We start from the raw sequence: 17,139 nt of genomic DNA, 5'->3' as shown, positions 1-17,139 counted from the left end.
TGAGACGTTCAGGCATTCTTTTTTCCCTCGTGCGATCCGCGAGTGGAACAGATGCCGTAAAAGCCTACCTGCAGCTTTCAAGACACAGTATTAAGTGAAGAGTCTAGGTATATTATCGGTCCTGTACGTATCTTGATCGCGAGGACAGAGGTATCTAAGCATCCATTCTTCCCACGCTCCATATCGTAAAGGGAACGAGAAGAAACTTCAACATGAAATACCTTGCTAAGGAATAGGAGGAGAAGGAGCTTAGTGTTTAACGTCCCGTCGATATCGAGGTCGTTACAGACAGAGCATGAGCGCGGATTAGGGAAGGATGGGAAAGGAAATTGGCCGTGCCCTATCGAGGGAATCATCTCGTCATTTGTCTCAAGTAATTTAGGGGTATCGCGGACAGCGTAAATCTGGATGTACGGACGGAGGTCTAAACCGACATCCTCCCGAATGCGAATCCAGTGTGCTAACCACTCCTCTACCTGGTCCAGTAGTACCAAGCTAAGTGCCCTCTGTCATGCTCTTCGGTGTTTTGCAGAGCACAGATGTAGAAATATATCCAGAGATAGACAATTCCTCAAAATTAGAACAATGCTGTAATTTTTCTACTTCGCAAGATCGGGTACGGACGTGACTATATTTCTGTCAGTCTCCCCTCCCACATGAAACGCATATAAAAGACGTTTTACGTAAATCCAGCAAAGGAAGAGAAGTGAATGTAGCACTTGTCGGTTGGGAACTTTTGTGTCGGGACTCTGATTGACTGTCTGCGACTGGACTCCTGGTGACTTGACTTGGTGACTCACTGGATGACTAACTGGGCTGTCCAGTGATCTAAATGTTGGCAGGTGAGAGGGCGTTGGCGGCTTGTTTCTTGCGAGTCTGTCCTTGGCCTCTCTCCTGACAGACATGTTCCTTGCACCTTCTGTTAATCTTCTCGCAACTTCTTTGCGCCTGGTGTGCTAGTGATAGCTTATGTCAGCACAGCAACATAGTTATAGAATGGATGACTGAATGTACACTACTGGCCATTAAAATTGCTACAGCACCAAGATGACGTGCTACAGACGCGAAATTTAACGACGAAAGAAAATGCTGTGATATGCAAACGATTACCTTTTCAGAGCATTCACACAAGGTTGGCGCCGGTGGCGACACCTACAACGTGCTCACATGAGGAAAGTTTCCAACCGATTTCTCATACACAAACAGCGGTTGACCGGCGTTGCCGGGTGAAACGTTGTTGTGATGCCTCGTGTAAGGAGGAGAAATGCGTAACATCAAGTTTCCGAATTTGATAAAGGTCGGATTGTAGCCTATCGCGATTGCTGTTTATCGTATCGCGACATTGCTGCTCGCGTTGGTCGATGCTGCTGCAAGCGTCGTCGAACTGTTCGTGCAGATGGTTGTTGTCTTGCAAACGTCCCCATCTGTTGACTCAGGGATAGAGACGTAGCTGCACGATCCGTTACAGCCATGCGAATAAGATGCCTGTCATCTCGACTGCTAGTGATAGGAGGCCGTTGGGATCCAGCACGGCGTTCCGTATTAACCTCCTGAACCCACCGATTCCATATTCTGCTAACAGCCATTGGATCTCGATCAACGCGAGCAGCGATGTCGCGAAACGATAAATCGCAATCGCGATAGGCTACAATCCGACCTTTATCAAAGTCTGAAACGGTACACATTTCTTCTCCTTACAGGAGGCATCAAAACAACGTTTCACCAGGCAACGCCGGTCACCTGCTGTTTGTGTATGAGAAATTGTTGGAAACTTTCCTCATGTCAGCACGTTGTAGGTGTCGCCACCGGCGCCAACTTTGTGTGAATGCTCTAAAAAACCAATCATTTGCATATCAAAGCATCTTCTTCCTGTTGGTTAAATTTCGCGTCTGTAGCACGTCATCTTCGTGGTGTAGAAATTTTAATGCCCAGTAGTGTAGCATGAATGGCCATAGGTTTGCTTTACTCGTGAGAGATCGACACAGGGATGCTGAAGAAACTAAACTGACGGGCACCTGAAGATGGGCGCAAACTGTCCCATGGGAGCCTACTCGCAAAGTTTCAAGAGCCAGCTTTAAGTGATGAATCTACACATATACTACAACGCCCAACGTATCGCTGGCGTGGTGAACGCGAGGACAAGATGGGACTAATTGTAGCTCCGAGGCGTCCGAGCGCTCATTCTTTCAGCGCTCCACACCTCAATGGAAAGAAAAGGAGCCCTAATAACTGATACTTTGGCAAATACCCTGTGCCATTCACTTCACAGAAGTCTTCAGAGCAAGTGCGTGTGTTGGAACATTAATAGCAGCAAATATTTATTTACAAATTACAAAAAATGGGTACGTGTTTGAAGGTCTTACTGTCTTTCACCATAGTCACCAGCACTGGGTATACCCCATTGCCAGCGATGTGGGAGTCGTAGGAGACCCTTAGCAGCGCCAGCTATGTTGATGCTCGAATGGAGCGGTCTGTTGCCTGACGAATCTCTGAAACAGTTCTGAAGCGAATTTCATGAAGTTCGTTCTTCAATTTAGGAATCAAGTTGAACTCACAACGGCTTATGTGTGGCGAGTGTGGCGGGTGTGCAGCACTTCCCACCGCCATCGATCGAAAAATTCGGTCACAACTTCTGCTATATGAGTGCGAGCATTGGAATATAAAATGAAGTGCGGCGCTTGCAGAAAGTGTCGCCGCTTCTTTCTGTTAACTGGCAGCAGGCGGTGTTCCAAAAATGAAGAGCTTAGAGAGAGAAGCCGGCCAGCCTTGTGCAGGACGATGCTCGGCCGCCTACGACCTAGGTCTGCCAGATTTGTTCAGTCGATGAGGCTGCGAAGTACTGCACCATCAGCCAAACTCCCCGGACTTAAGCCCTTGTGACTTCAACCTGATTCCTAAACTGAAGGAAAAGCTTCATGGCATTCGCTTCAGAACTGTTAGAGGGATTCGTCAGGTAACAGACTGCTCCGCTCGAACTTCCAAGACAACTGGCGGTGCTAAGGGTATACCACGACTTCTACGTCCTTCGCAACATGTTGTACACTACAACTGCATGTATTTCGTGTCAGTTGTTAACAAATAGTTGGCCCTACTAAAGTTTAACCCTCGTGTGTACATGTAAAAGTAGATTCAGATCAGTAACACTGAAAGTCAGGTCTGGGGTCGTGCTCACATAACCTAATGACTGAGCCGACTGCTTGCGTGCAGCAGGAAATCCAAATTAAGAGTTCCGATGAGTTCTCCTTCGCGCTGGTAATGAGCTTTCTTTTGCAGATCGTGGCGTCGGACGCTGACGAGGCGGCGGGGAAGAAGGCCCTGGAAGAGCTGGAGAAGCAGTTCGGAAAGGGGAAGGTCGTCTTCGTCAAAGCGGACGTCACCAACAGCAGCTCGCTGGAAGGTAGCACCCCCTCTCTGGAACCACTGGAGGTGTCTTCCAGGAGGCCTCCAAGGCTCTTCATATTATTGATTCTTCTGCTCACTCTCCATAACGCTAGCATAGCAAAGTGCCTTATCCTCCAGTTTGGCTGATAAATAAGATTTGTCAGCACTCTATGTGAGGTGGTTTCCAAGTTAAACCAGTGTAATTCTTTCGATTACTTCTAGCTACCCATGCTTAAGCCATTACCAATGTGAACTCCCATGCAGTTCCTATATAACCACTATTTTCTCACGTCGTGTGATTCTATTTACACTGGCTTACCAGTAGCGTCAATCAGCGTCAGATCCAACGCAAGCTCTTCCTTGTTTTCTTGTAAAATTGTTCAAAAATGGTTCAAATGGCTCTGAGCACTATGGGACTTAACTTCTGAGGTCACTACTTAAACCTAACTAACCTAAGGACATCACACACATCCACGCCCGAGGCAGGATTCGAACCTGCGACCGTAGCGGGCGCGCGGTTCCAGACTGTAGCGCGTAGAACCGCTCGGCCACTCCGGCCGTCTTGGAAAATTGTATTTCACGTTTCATAAACATTTGTTTTTGACTGAATGACGGATAAGAGCAAGAAAGAACCCTGATACAAATTTGGGATGCTGTTGGTCATTAATTACAGTGGTAAAACAGTCCCTCAGCGACATGCAAATTTCTCCTCAGTACCAAACAGCTCATAAAATTCGCAGCTACCTTACCGTTTACCGCACGGAAGAGGTACTCACTCTGAAACGTCCCCTTTCAACAATTATACTTGACTGTGCTTAAACTGACCCACAATATTTTTTTAGTGCAACGCAATCTGACTTTCAAAAATCCCTACAAAAGAATGGCCCTGACTAACATTAACCTATACCTTTCACAAATCACTTACCTCACAAAAATCTTCGTTACTCGAACTACTGCAATACAGCGAGCGCCACTACTGCCAGCTAAATAAAAGATTCAAACTACGGAAGGTACTAACTACTGATAGGCATAGTTAGCAAATGAAAGATTTTAATACAGAACAAACAATGTATTTGGAGGTGAGCCGCCAGCAGAGGTGGATGTGGGGAGAGAGATGGCGGAGTTTTGAAATTTGTAAGACTGGATGTCATGAACTGCTATATATATTATGACTATTAAGGTAAATACATTGTTTGTTCTCTATTAAAATCTTTCATTTGCTAACTATGCCTATCAGTAGTTAGTACCTTCCGTAGTTTGAATCTTTTATTTAGCTGGCAGTAGTGGCGCTCGCTGTATTGCAGTAGTTCGAGTAACGAAGACTTTTGTGAGGTAAGTGATTTGTGAAAGGTATAGGTTATTGTTAGTTAGGGCCATTCTTTTGTAGGGATTATTTAAAGTCAGATTGCGTTGCGCTAAAAAATATTGTGTGTCAGTTTAAGCACAGTCAAGCAAAATGTTGAAAGGGGACGTTTCAACTCTTCCATTGAAAAATGCCACCATAGAGACCTGACTGGCGGACTTGAGGGCGCCATTACCAGAGGATAGTACGTCGAGCCACGTCAGACACACTCCGCTGCCCTCTGCTTCGTACACGACGGCCAAAATAAAACTGGCGTCGAAAACATTTCTGGCACCTTAAGATCGGCAACCCAACTCAGAAAGCGCGAATGTCGGCGTGGCCGAGCGGTACTAGGCGCTTCCGTCTGGAACCGCGCGACCGCTCCGGTCGCAGGTTCGAATCCTGCCTCGGGCATGGATGTGTGTGATGTCCTTAGGTTAGTTAGGTTTAATTAGTTCTAAGTTCTAGGCGACTGATGACCTCAGAAGTTAAGTCCCGTAGTGCTCAGAGCCATTCGAACCATTTGATGTAAGTTGCCAAAAATATTTTGCGACCCAGGTGCAGGTGACGTCGTCTACCTTACGGCGCATGACACACACACTGGTGTGCAGATCTTAACGACGAAAATAACTTTCGCTTGATCTGTCACTGCCGAATAACGTAGCCCGATGAATTTCGACCACACATACGAGGCCTGTTCAGAAAGTAAGCTCCGATTGATTGCCAAATTGAAACCACAGTGAACATCAGAAATGTTTTACTTGTAACAATTAGCTACACCTTTCAGCTACTTCTCTACGTAGTCGCCGTTCTGACTTAGACTTTTGTCATAGCGTTGTACCAACTTTTCAACAGCCTCATCATAGAAGGCAGCCGCCAGTGCTTTCCGACAATTCTCCACGCTGGCCTACAGCTCGTTGTCTGTGTCAAAATGTTGTCTTCAAAGACAGCGGTTCATGTGACCAGAGATGAAACTCAGGGGGAGACAATTGCGGACTGTATTGTGGGTAATCTCACATTTCCATTTGAAAACGATGCAGGAGCATCTTCATTGCCCCTGCAGAATGCGGCTGAGAATTGTCTTGAAGAAGAAACAGCACGACAGTTATGTAATGTTAGCTGCATAGCTTCAGGCGAAATTTCTCACCAGGCCCTCGTACTTGGCGGCAGACACTATTTTCTAGACATCTTTACGCACTCACTGCGAGCTCAGAAATGAGAAGAGCGACGTGATGCTAACTGGGGTTATACTAGAGACACTACCCAACACATCTGTGCAAAGCTTTATCGGATTTTCATAGTCGTTTCCATTTCGCGACCGATCGGAGCTTACTTTCTGAACGCCCCTCGTAGATAGAAAGAATTGCTGCAGGACGGCAGAGAAGGTAACTGAAAGAAATAAGAAATGCGACGAACGAAAATGACACTTTTGTTCAAAGGCAATAATTTCACTGAAGTCACTACGTTTCAAAATGGTGCCGTGACATTATAAACTGTGGGACATGGTTTTTAGCAGAATGTGTGATCTGTACGGACGACAATCCAACGTCCTCCTGTGCGAGTGACGAGGTTGTTCATGAGTTCTTGTGGTAGGGCGTTGCATTCTTCTTCCACCAGCGCGGTTGGCAACTGCTGAGTGCTCGCTGGTGGATGTGGAGGTCCTGCAGTGGGTCTCCATAGCGCGTCCCTCACCTGCTCCGTGTGATTAGGCCGAGGGAACGGGCAGGACAGGCCATTCGCCGATTAGCCTCTCCTTCCAAGATCTCCTCCATATGGGCAGTACGATGCGGTCTCACATTCTCCTCCATAAAAATGAATTCAGCATCCAATGCAGCCCTGAAGACACTACACGAGTAGGCCTGTGCAAGGTGACCGCTGCAGTCTCTCCCACTGCTACTACCGTTACTACCATTACTACCCCCACTAAAACCACAATACGCCGCCGCACCTGTCGTCACATACATAAAATTATATGTTTCCAAAATAAACTGCTTTCGGCTGCGTATGAACTTGTACAGGCAAACGAGTGGTTTCGTGATTTCAAATCACATCTTCAGTCGGACTTCTACGAGACAGGAAACGCACACTATGTGATCAAAAGTATCCTGACACCCCCCCCCCCCCAAAAAAAAACGTGTTTCATATTAGGTGCATTGTGCTGCCACCTACTGCCAGCCACTCCATATCAGTAGTCATTAGACATCGTGAGAGAGCAGAATGGAATGATCCGCTGAACTCACGGACTTCTAACGTAGTCACGTGATTGGGTGTCATTTGTATCATACGTCTGTACGCGATATTTCCACACTCCTAAACATCCCTAGGTCCACTGTTTCCGATGTGATAGTGAAGTGGAACACTAGGCAGATTCAGAAGGATGTAGGTTGCAGTAGGTACTGGGAGATGAAGAAGCTTGCACAGGATAGAGTAGCATGGAGAGCTGCATCAAACCAGTCTCAGGACTGAAGACCACAACAACAACAACAACAACAACAGTGAAGTGGAAACGTGAAGGAACACGTACAGCGCAAAAGCATGCAGGCCGACCTCGTCTGTTGACTGACAGAGACCGCCAACAGTTGAAGAGGGTCGTTATGTGTAATAGGCAGACATCTGTCCAGACAATCACACACGAATTTCCAACTGCACCAGGATCCACTGCAAGTACTGTGACACTGAGGCGCGAGGTGAGAAAACTTGGATTTCATGGTCGAGCGGCTGCTCATAAGCCAGACATCACGCCGGTAAATGCCAAACGACGCCTCGCTTGGTGAAAGGAGCGTAAACATTGGACGATTGAACAGGGGAAAAACGCTGTGTGGAGTGACGAATCACGGTACACAATGTGGCGATCCGATGCCAGGGTGTGGGTCTTGCGAACGCCCGGTGAACGTCATCTGCCAGCGTGTGTAGTGCCAACAGTAAAGTTCGGAGGTGGTGGTGTTATGGTGTGGTCGTGTCTTTCATGGAGGCGGATTGCACCCCTTGTTGTTTTGCGTGGCACTATCACAGTACGGGCCTACATTGATGTTTTAAGCACCTTCTTGCTTCCCAATGTTGAAGATCAATTTGGGGATGGCCACTGCATCTTTCAACTGGATCGAACACCTGTTCATAATGCAAGGCCTGTGGCGGAGTGGTTACACGACAATAACACTCCTGTAATGTACTGGCCTGCACGGAGACCTGACGTGAATCCTATACAACACCTTTGGGATGTTTTGGAACGCCGACTTTGTGCCAGGCCTCACAGACCCACATCTCCTCAGTGCGGCACTCCGTGAAGAATGGGCTGCCATTGCCCAAGAAACCTTCCAGCACCTGATTGAACGTATGCCTGCTAGAGTGGAAGCTGGCATCAAGGCTAATAGTGGGCCAACGCCATATTGAATTCCAGCATTGCCGATGGAGGGTGTCCGGATACTTTTAATCACATAATGTACAATCGACATTATGATAAAAAAGTACCTGTCCTAATGATCTACTCTCTATAACAACCAATATGAAATACTCACATGTCAGTAAAACAATCAAGTCCTGATGCAGGAAGGAGAAGTGTCGCAGAATCCCGTACTGATGCCCCGGGAGCACTAATTCTGAGTATTCCGATGTTTACTGCCGTCTGAAGACATCATTTAAAATAGGCCGCAGGAAAAATAAAATAAAGTGCGCATGGGCTTCCTGAAAGAACTCGTTAATCACTGTTTAGCAAGTTTAGAGAAAAAAGACTTTTTATTTACTTGAGAGATGATTAATTTCTTAGCCAAGAACGCCTGTAAATAACCTTCATTGTTGATTATATGTTTCGATGAGCATGGTTACAATCTTGAAATCTAGATAGCAGGTGATTATATGTCTCCTATACCAGTTGTACAAGTTGTTGTTTTTGTGGTTTTCGGTCCTACGACTGGTTTGATGCACCTCTCCAAGCTAAGCTATCGTGTGAAATTCTTTTCATCTCCAAACAACTACTGCGACCTACATCCTTCTCAATCTGCTTATTCTATTCGTCTCTTGGTCGCTCTCTACAATTTTTATCCCCCACACGTCCCCCCAGAACTAAGTTGATGATCCTTTCATGTCTCAGTATGTGTTCTGTCAACCTGTCCCTTCTCCTAGTCAGATTGTGCCACAAACTTCTTTTCTCCGTAGTTCTGTTCAGTGCCTCCTCATTAGTTAAAGTGATCTACCTATCTAATCTTCAGCATTCTTTTTTAGCACCTCATTTCAAAAGCTTCTATTCTCTCTTCTTCTAAACAGTTTATCGTACATGTCTCACTTCCATAGATGGCTACACTCCATACACATACTTTCAGAAAAGACTTCCTCGTAGTTGAATCTATATTCCATGTTAACAAATTTCTCTTCTTCAGAAACGCTTTTTTTCCATTGCCAGTCTACATTTCATATCCTATCTACTTCGGCCATCAATAGTTATTTTTCTGCCAAAATAGCAAAAACTCATATACTACTTTATTTCTCAGCATCAGCTTATTCACTTAGACTACATTCCGTTATCCTTTTTTGCTTTTGTTGATATTAATCTTATAGCCCCCTTTCAAGACACTGTCCATTCAATAAACTACTCTTCCTAGTTCTTTGCTGTCTCTGACAGAATTACTACGTTTTTATTTCTTCTCCCTGGACTTTGATTCCCACTGCAAATTTAACTTTGGTTTCCTTTACTGCTTGTTAAATGTACAGGTTGAATAACATCGGGGATAGGCTACAATCCTGTCTCAGTGCCTTCCCAACCACTCCTCCCCTCTACTCTTATAATTGTCGTCTGTTTTCTGTACAATTTGTAAATAGCCTTTCCCTCACTATATTTTACCCCTCCTATCTTCAGAATTTCAAAGAGAATAAGCCAGTCAACATGTTACACAAGTACTCCTTCTAAAACATTGTTAGGTGTTTGAGGCACGAGATGAACGATGCATCGGCTAGTCTAGGTTAAAACCACAATAAACAGAGTTACTCGCCAAATGCTCGTGTCCCATACCACATGCAACTGTGCATTTCATCGCAGGCAGGGCACCGCTAGACTCACCAGAAGGGCTGTAGTGAAGTATGTAGTATGAGACACGAGCTTTCTGCGAATTACTCTGTATATTGTGAACTTGACTTGCCGCTGCATCGTGCAGCTCGTCCCTCACATACCTGACAATGGTTTAGAAACAGTACTTGTGCAGCTGGTACAGGAGACACGTAATAACCTTTTATCGAGATCTGAAGATTGTAACCATGATTACCAAACCCCGTAATCAACGACAAAGGTTGTTTACAAACTGTCTCGGCTAAGAAGTTCACCTTGTTACAACTGAAGATGAATGAACAAAGGAATTTTTAATTTCTTTATTAATTCACAAATAATTGTTTCCTCTAAGGAACTGTTACGCTGCAGTAATTAACTAATGACGATGTCTAGAAAATCTTAATGCATAACTGGCTAGTTAATGGATTATTATTTTTAGTAATTAACAGAAGAAAGCTAATATTGTTGCTCTTATATGGTTTCGGCAGTCATCACTGAAATTATTTATCTACTTGAGCAAAGTTATATATTAAAAAACACATCACTAATAACTGCAATCAGTATAACCAATAACTTTTTTAGATCATTAAATAAATTTAAAACGCTGAAGAACTTATTTTTTCCCTGTACTTTATAAATCTGGGTCATGTCTTCTATACTACCTCCAGGAACTCTATCGATGTGTGCTGATGAAGTAGGAAGAGACTTGTATCAAGACTGATATTCCTCAGGAGCGACTCCCTTTTGCATAAGTGTGTTAGGCACTTCTTTTTCGTGTCACTTATTGGCATAATTTCGCGATAAAGACCTTGTTAGTCAGTATTTATATATAATTTATGATCTAATGAGTTCTAATCTAATAATTTATAATCTAATGAATGATTATAACTGTACTCGAACACTCCTGTTTTGAATTTTTCGTATCGAAAACATTTCACTTTAGCTGGTTAATTTTATTTCCCTGACTGCTATTATTTCTGTTTTAATGGTGGAAGCAGAAGGTTTAATATAACTCTAGATCGTTTACCTCAATCCAAGCATAGCAGAATGCATCGTTTGGCTCACGAAATTCATACATAGTGAGACTGTATGTACAATTTTTCAGACTGTAGTACATCAGACTGACCTCATTTGAAATTATTTGAAAGATAATTGTAAATAAATTGTGAAATACTTACATGTATTGCCTACTTTACATTTTCGTTTAGCAGCAACTTGTACGTGATTGCATTCATTTTTCCCTGCAATATGATCATTGTGCTCTGTCCAGTGCCTGCTTTTCTTCATTACTCTTCACTCACACGCTTCTGACAGTAATACTTTTTACATTAGTAGAATCTGAGAATGTAGTTCAGACAGAATATTCTTCTGTAAGTTAGTTCACTGAATGGCTTGAAATATTTGTATTCTTTCTTCTACATACTATACATTTTGGACATACTTACTTTGGGGTCTAAGTCCAGTCGTTTTGTGGATTTCCTTGACTAGTGAGAGTCCATTGCAGAAACTGTTTCTATGTGTTCTTTAGCTGTCTGTGCAACACCTGGTTTTGCCTTTCTTATCAGTTCCTATCAAAAGTCCTCTCTCACCTTACCCTTTAGGTACAGTACCAATGACCTCAGTTGATATTCATAAAGTTTCAAAAAAAGACTTCTTGCAGACTCTTTCTAATTATTTTTATTTAAGTACTATTCAACAGAATCTTTACGTTGTTTCAGTGGCTGATCAGTATTTCACTTTATACCAGAGGAACACTCATTGTATCATCAAGAAAAAATAATCTGCCATGTGTAATCGCAGTCGCAGAAGCTTCTACAAAAGGCAAAAGGAGAACCTAATTTCGTCTGAAAAACTGTTGTTGCCTTTGTATCCAGATTTTCATGTAGTTAATTGGCACTGGTTTTTTAATTTGAGTTTTAATTATATTCTTTTTTATCTTTTGGAATAACTTTTTCCACTCTCGATCGTTTAGCACCGTTACTCTCTTTTACAGCACTGATTTATTTACCCATGAGACCTGTGTCACTGCAACTTGGTTCATAGTCAGGATCCTTGACGGAGAAGTCAGAATCAAAATGATATTCTTCTGCACTATGCCTATCATTCGACTAAAAGCATCCCATCCCTGCCCCCCCCCCCCCCCCCCCCCCATACTCAGTAGATACAATTTCTGCTTTGATTTGTTTTCTGCTGTTGTAGGGGGACTTAATCGTATACTCTGCTTGTGTAATATGCTCCGCTTTTAATTGATACATCTGAATATTCACAACCATTTTCTTGAAACGAAAATATGAAACAAAGGTATTTTACGCATATTTAAAATATCAAAGTATCGTGAGAATTCAGTTCATGTTTAGAGTGACATTTTGTTGATTACCACCAATTTTGTCTTTCGTGGGTATCATTGTCTCGGCCAATGATGCATGGAGGGCACCTCTTGGAAACATTTTTCGCAGTTAAACACAGTGTGAGCTACTGCACTCACAACAGCTCCTGGTCCAGTGGGCGTCCTGCCATTCGTGGACGTAAACTATAGTAATCGACAATGATACTGATGTTATATTGTTCAAGTAACGGACATTATTACGTGACAACTTTGGATCACCTGCATTGTTGTTGACTGTTAAGAATACGAAACACAGATTTACGAATGCCTGCTAATAATCTTTATCCTAGATATCTTTCAAATTATGTGCAATAATATTAATATCCAACTGTTTAGTTATTGTAACATTATTGCACATCAACTTTAGATCATTTTTATGGTAGCTGAGCCTAAGGAACGCTAGCTTACTACAGTCTACTTATAAAATGTATTTTCGTTCTAGAGTGTATCTTTTTCTGCTGGTATCCATTAAGTTCACGTCATGGATTATTGTTGTTCAAATAATTTTATCAAGCCTATCGGCAACGTGCAGGGTAAATCGTTTAAGTGAACCTAAATGATTTTTTTCTGTATATTGTGTTCACGTCTCTTTAACTTCTTAGAGTGAAAACTGTACTTAACTAGTTTTTTCAGGATGAAATGGAATGGATCAACAACCCAAAATTGACTAAATCTGCACTTAACTTGCTCTTGCAATAAGCCAACATTTGTTGTGTTTGTATGCCCAACATGTCGATGCTTTTATTAATGGTGTACGTTTATTGTTGTTGCAGAGGCCTTCAAGGCAGCCAAATCCACATTCAACCGTCTGGACATTGTTATCAACAATGCAGGTATCATGAGAGATTCGGTTTGGGAGAAGGAAATAGACGTCAACGTGGTAAGTGGGAGACACTGAGGAGGAAGGACCACTATTCAGAAGTGGTGGTCGGTACAGAGTATGATTTCTACACTATGTGACTACACGAAAGGAAAACAGGCATTATGGAACATGTGAAAAAGGTTACTGACTGTTTCATTTCTTTACAGCCACATTTTTATTGTATTTGCACAGACGAGTCAAAACATTATCACTACCTTCTTAACAGCATGCTGGTCCACTTTTGGATCGAAATTCAGTAGCGATTCAGCATGCCACGCATTCTACATGCAGTCAGTAGGTTTCTGCAAGTATATCGCAAGTGATGTCTGCTCACAGGTCACACAAATCCCATAAATTGCAGGCTGATGTTTTATGAGTGCTGAGAAGGTGACTGATAGCGGCCCAGATATGTTCCACTGGGTTCAGTTAAGGGGAATTTGGTGGCCGCTTCACACGATTGCAACGATACTAGATGATGGTCATGATATTAGCCTCATCAACGTACGTAGTTACTAGGAGGGTACTGTCGCGTCGTATCTCTGTTTCTCTTAGATAATGATACACTATACCAACCATTGGCAACCTTTCGTGACCGACGAGGCTGATTCACATACTTCTGCTCTAGGGTCGCTTAGTCACGTGACGCTGAAGCAGAGCTCCTAGCGCAGACAAACAAAAATTACGCGAAGCGAAATGTAGTGTGAGAAGGGCTATGCAAGAGGCGTTCAGTGAATTCGAAAGTAAAGTTCTATGTACTGACTTGGCAGAAAATCCTAAAAAATTTTGGTCTTATGTCAAAGCAGTAGGTGGGTCAAAACAAAATGTCCAGACACTCTGTGACCAAAATGGTACTGAAACAGAGGATGACAGACTAAAGGCCGAAATACTAAATGTCTTTTTCCAAAGTTGTTTCACAGAGGAAGATTGCACTCTAGTTCCTTCTCTAGATTGTCGCACAGATGACAAAATGGTAGATATCGAAATAGACGACAGAGGGATAGAGAAACAATTAAAATCGCTCAAAAGAGGAAAGGCCTCTGGACCTGATGGGATACCAGTTCAATTTTACACAGAGTACGCGACGGAACTTGCCCCCCTTCTTGCAGCGGTGTACCGTAGGTCTCTAGAAGGGCGTAGCGTTCCAAAGGATTGGAAAAGGGCACAGGTCATCCCCGTTTTCAAGAAGGGACGTCGAGTAGATGTGCAGAACTATAGACCTATATCTCTAACGTCGATCAGTTGTAGAATTTTGGAACACGTATTGTGTTCGAGTATAATGACTTTTCTGGAGACTAGAAATCTACTCTGTAGGAATCAGCATGGGTTTCGAAAAAGACGGTCATGTGAAACCCAGCTCGCGCTATTCGTCCACGAGACTCAGAGGGCCATAGATACGGGTTCCCAGGTAGATGCCGTGTTTCTTGACTTCCGCAAGGCGTTCGATACAGTTCCCCACAGTCGTTTAATGAACAAAGTAAGAGCATATGGACTATCAGAGCAATTGTGTGATTGGATTGAGGAGTTCCTAGATAACAGGACGCAGCATGTCATTCTCAATGGAGAGAAGTCTTCCGAAGTAAGAGTGATTTCAGGTGGGCCGCAGGGGAGTGTCATAGGACCGTTGCTATTCACAATATACATAAATGACCTTGTGGATGACATAGGAAGTTCACTGAGGCTTTTTGCGGATGATGCTGTGGTGTATCGAGAGGTTGTAATAATGGAAAATTGTACTGAAATGCAGGAGGATCTGCAGCGAATTGACGCATGGTGCAGGGAATGGCAATTGAATCTCAATGTAGACAAGTGTAATGTGCTGCGAATACACAGAAAGATAGATCCTTTATCATTTAGCTACAAAATAGCAGGTCAGCAACTGGAAGCAGTTAATACCATAAATTATCTGGGAGTACGCATTAGGAGTGATTTAAAATGGAATGACCATATAATGTTGATCGTCGGTAAAGCAGATGCCAGACTGAGATTCATTGGAAGAATCCTAAGGAAATGCAATCCGAAAACAAAGGAAGTAGGTTACAGTACGCTTGTTCGCCCACTGCTTGAATACTGCTCAGCAGTGTGGGATCCGTACCAGATGCTATTTTTCTTGACTTCCGGAAGGCGTTCGATACAGTTCCGCACTGTCGCCTGATAAACAAAGTAAGAGCCTACGGAATATCAGACCAGCTGTGTGGCTGGATTGAAGAGTTTTTAGCAAACAGAACACAGCATGTTGTTATCAATGGAGAGACGTCTACAGACGTTAAAGTAACCTCTGGCGTGCCACAGGGGAGTGTTATGGGACCATTGCTTTTCACAATATATATAAATGACTTAGTAGATAGTGTCGGAAGTTCCATGCGGCTTTTCGCGGATGATGCTGTAGTATACAGAGAAGTTGCTGCATTAGAAAATTGTAGCGAAATACAGGAAGATCTGCAGCGGATAGGCACTTGGTGCAGGGAGTGGCAACTGACCCTTAACATAGACAAATGTAATGTATTGCGAATACATAGAAAGAAGGATCCTTTATTGTATGATTATATGATAGCGGAACAAACACTGGTAGCAGTTACTTCTGTAAAATATCTGGGAGTATGCGTACGGAACGATTTGAAGTGGAATGATCATATAAAACTAATTGTTGGTAAGGCGGGTACCAGGTTGAGATTCATTGGGAGAGTGCTTAGAAAAAAAAAGTGACAGTGGCACGTAAAGTGCCCTCCGCCACACACCGTTGGGTGGCTTGCGGAGTATCAATGTAGATGTAGATGTAGATAGGGTTGATAGAAGATATAGAGAAGATCCAACGGAGAGCAGCGCGCTTCGTTACAGGATCATTTACTAATCGCGAAAGCGTTACGGAGATGTTAGATAAACTCCAGTGGAAGACTCTGCAAGAGAGACGCCCAGTAGCTCGCTACAGGCTTTTGTTGAAGTTTCGAGAACATACCTACAGAGGAGTCAAGAAGTATATTGCTCCCTCCTACGTATATCTCGCGAAGAGACCATGAGGATAAAATCAGAGAGATTAGAGCCCACACAGAGGCATACCGACAATCCTTCTTTCCACGAACAATACGAGACTGGAATAGAAGGGAGAACCGATAGAGGTACTCAAGGTACCCTCCGCCACACACCGTCAGGTGGCTTGCGGAGTATGGATGTAGATGTAGATAGATGTAGAAGACAAAACCATAGCGTTCGTCACTATTTTTTTTTTCTTTTCGTGGTATGGGAAAATCACGCTTAACTTTATTAACTTTACTGGATATCTGATGTGGTTAACCGAAATTTTAATACACTATTGTCTTACCACAAGACATGCTTTATGAATAGCTCAGTGAAATGATCTTTATTTTTTATTTATAGTTCTTAATTACATCGAAAGTAAAAGAGCTACTATCAAAAGGCATATAGAAAGTGTTTTGCAGTATCGGCCATTGTCTTTTCTGTGCTAATATCACTTGTTAATTATACGCTGTCATGATACTAAAAGAATAATATAACACATAGGGATGGGAACTTATTGTTATTATTTATGTTCAGTTTGTCATTGTTTAGCTCTTTGGTTTACAGACGTCACAAATGAAATACAAAATATTCTCCTGATGCACACGCCCAACATGTGCCCAACTTCTACATTTGGCACACATTTGTCTAGGTAATGTATTTAAATGATTAACATTGCAACATTGCGAGATAAGCCATTGCAAATATGCAGTGCTAGTACATTAATAACCAGTGTGACAGCCAGAAGTTTGAATGCAAGCATGCATTGTGTTGCACAGGTGCCGAATGCCAGTTTGTGGACTGGAGTTCCTTGCCCATTGCACTTGGTCTGTCAATACAGGGTCGATTAATGCTGTTGATGACGCTAGAGTTGTCCCGTATCTGCTCGACTGGAGAGAAATCTGGTGACCGAGCAGGCCAGAACAACATATCGGCACTCAGTAGAGTATTTTGGGGTACAACAGTGGTGCGTCGGCGAGCCTTAGCCTGTTGGAAGCCCCTCTTGGAATTCTGTTCATGAGTGGCAGCACAACAGGTTGAATCAGCAGACTGGCGGACAACTTTGCAGTCGGAATGTATGGTACAAGGGTGGTCCTGCTGTTATACGATATCGCACCCCA

General features: G+C 43.2%; 1 protein-coding gene across 1 annotated transcript in view; it reads left to right on the top strand.

Moving 5' to 3' along the window:
* Window positions 1-17,139, top strand: part of LOC124605761 (15-hydroxyprostaglandin dehydrogenase [NAD(+)]-like) — an 83,964-nt gene that overhangs the window by 38,388 nt on the left and 28,437 nt on the right. Inside the window, exons 3-4 of the mRNA XM_047137646.1 lie at window positions 3,274-3,397; window positions 12,918-13,024. Of these exons, the coding sequence (XP_046993602.1) occupies window positions 3,274-3,397; window positions 12,918-13,024 (231 nt within the window). The remainder of the gene's footprint in view (window positions 1-3,273; window positions 3,398-12,917; window positions 13,025-17,139) is intronic.

Source organism: Schistocerca americana, chromosome 3 (assembly GCF_021461395.2).
Source record: "Schistocerca americana isolate TAMUIC-IGC-003095 chromosome 3, iqSchAmer2.1, whole genome shotgun sequence".
In the NCBI taxonomy this organism is placed as follows: Eukaryota; Metazoa; Arthropoda; class Insecta; order Orthoptera; family Acrididae; genus Schistocerca; species Schistocerca americana.
Note: the sequence above shows the minus strand (reverse complement) of the source record. Positions and strands in the feature narration are given on the sequence as shown.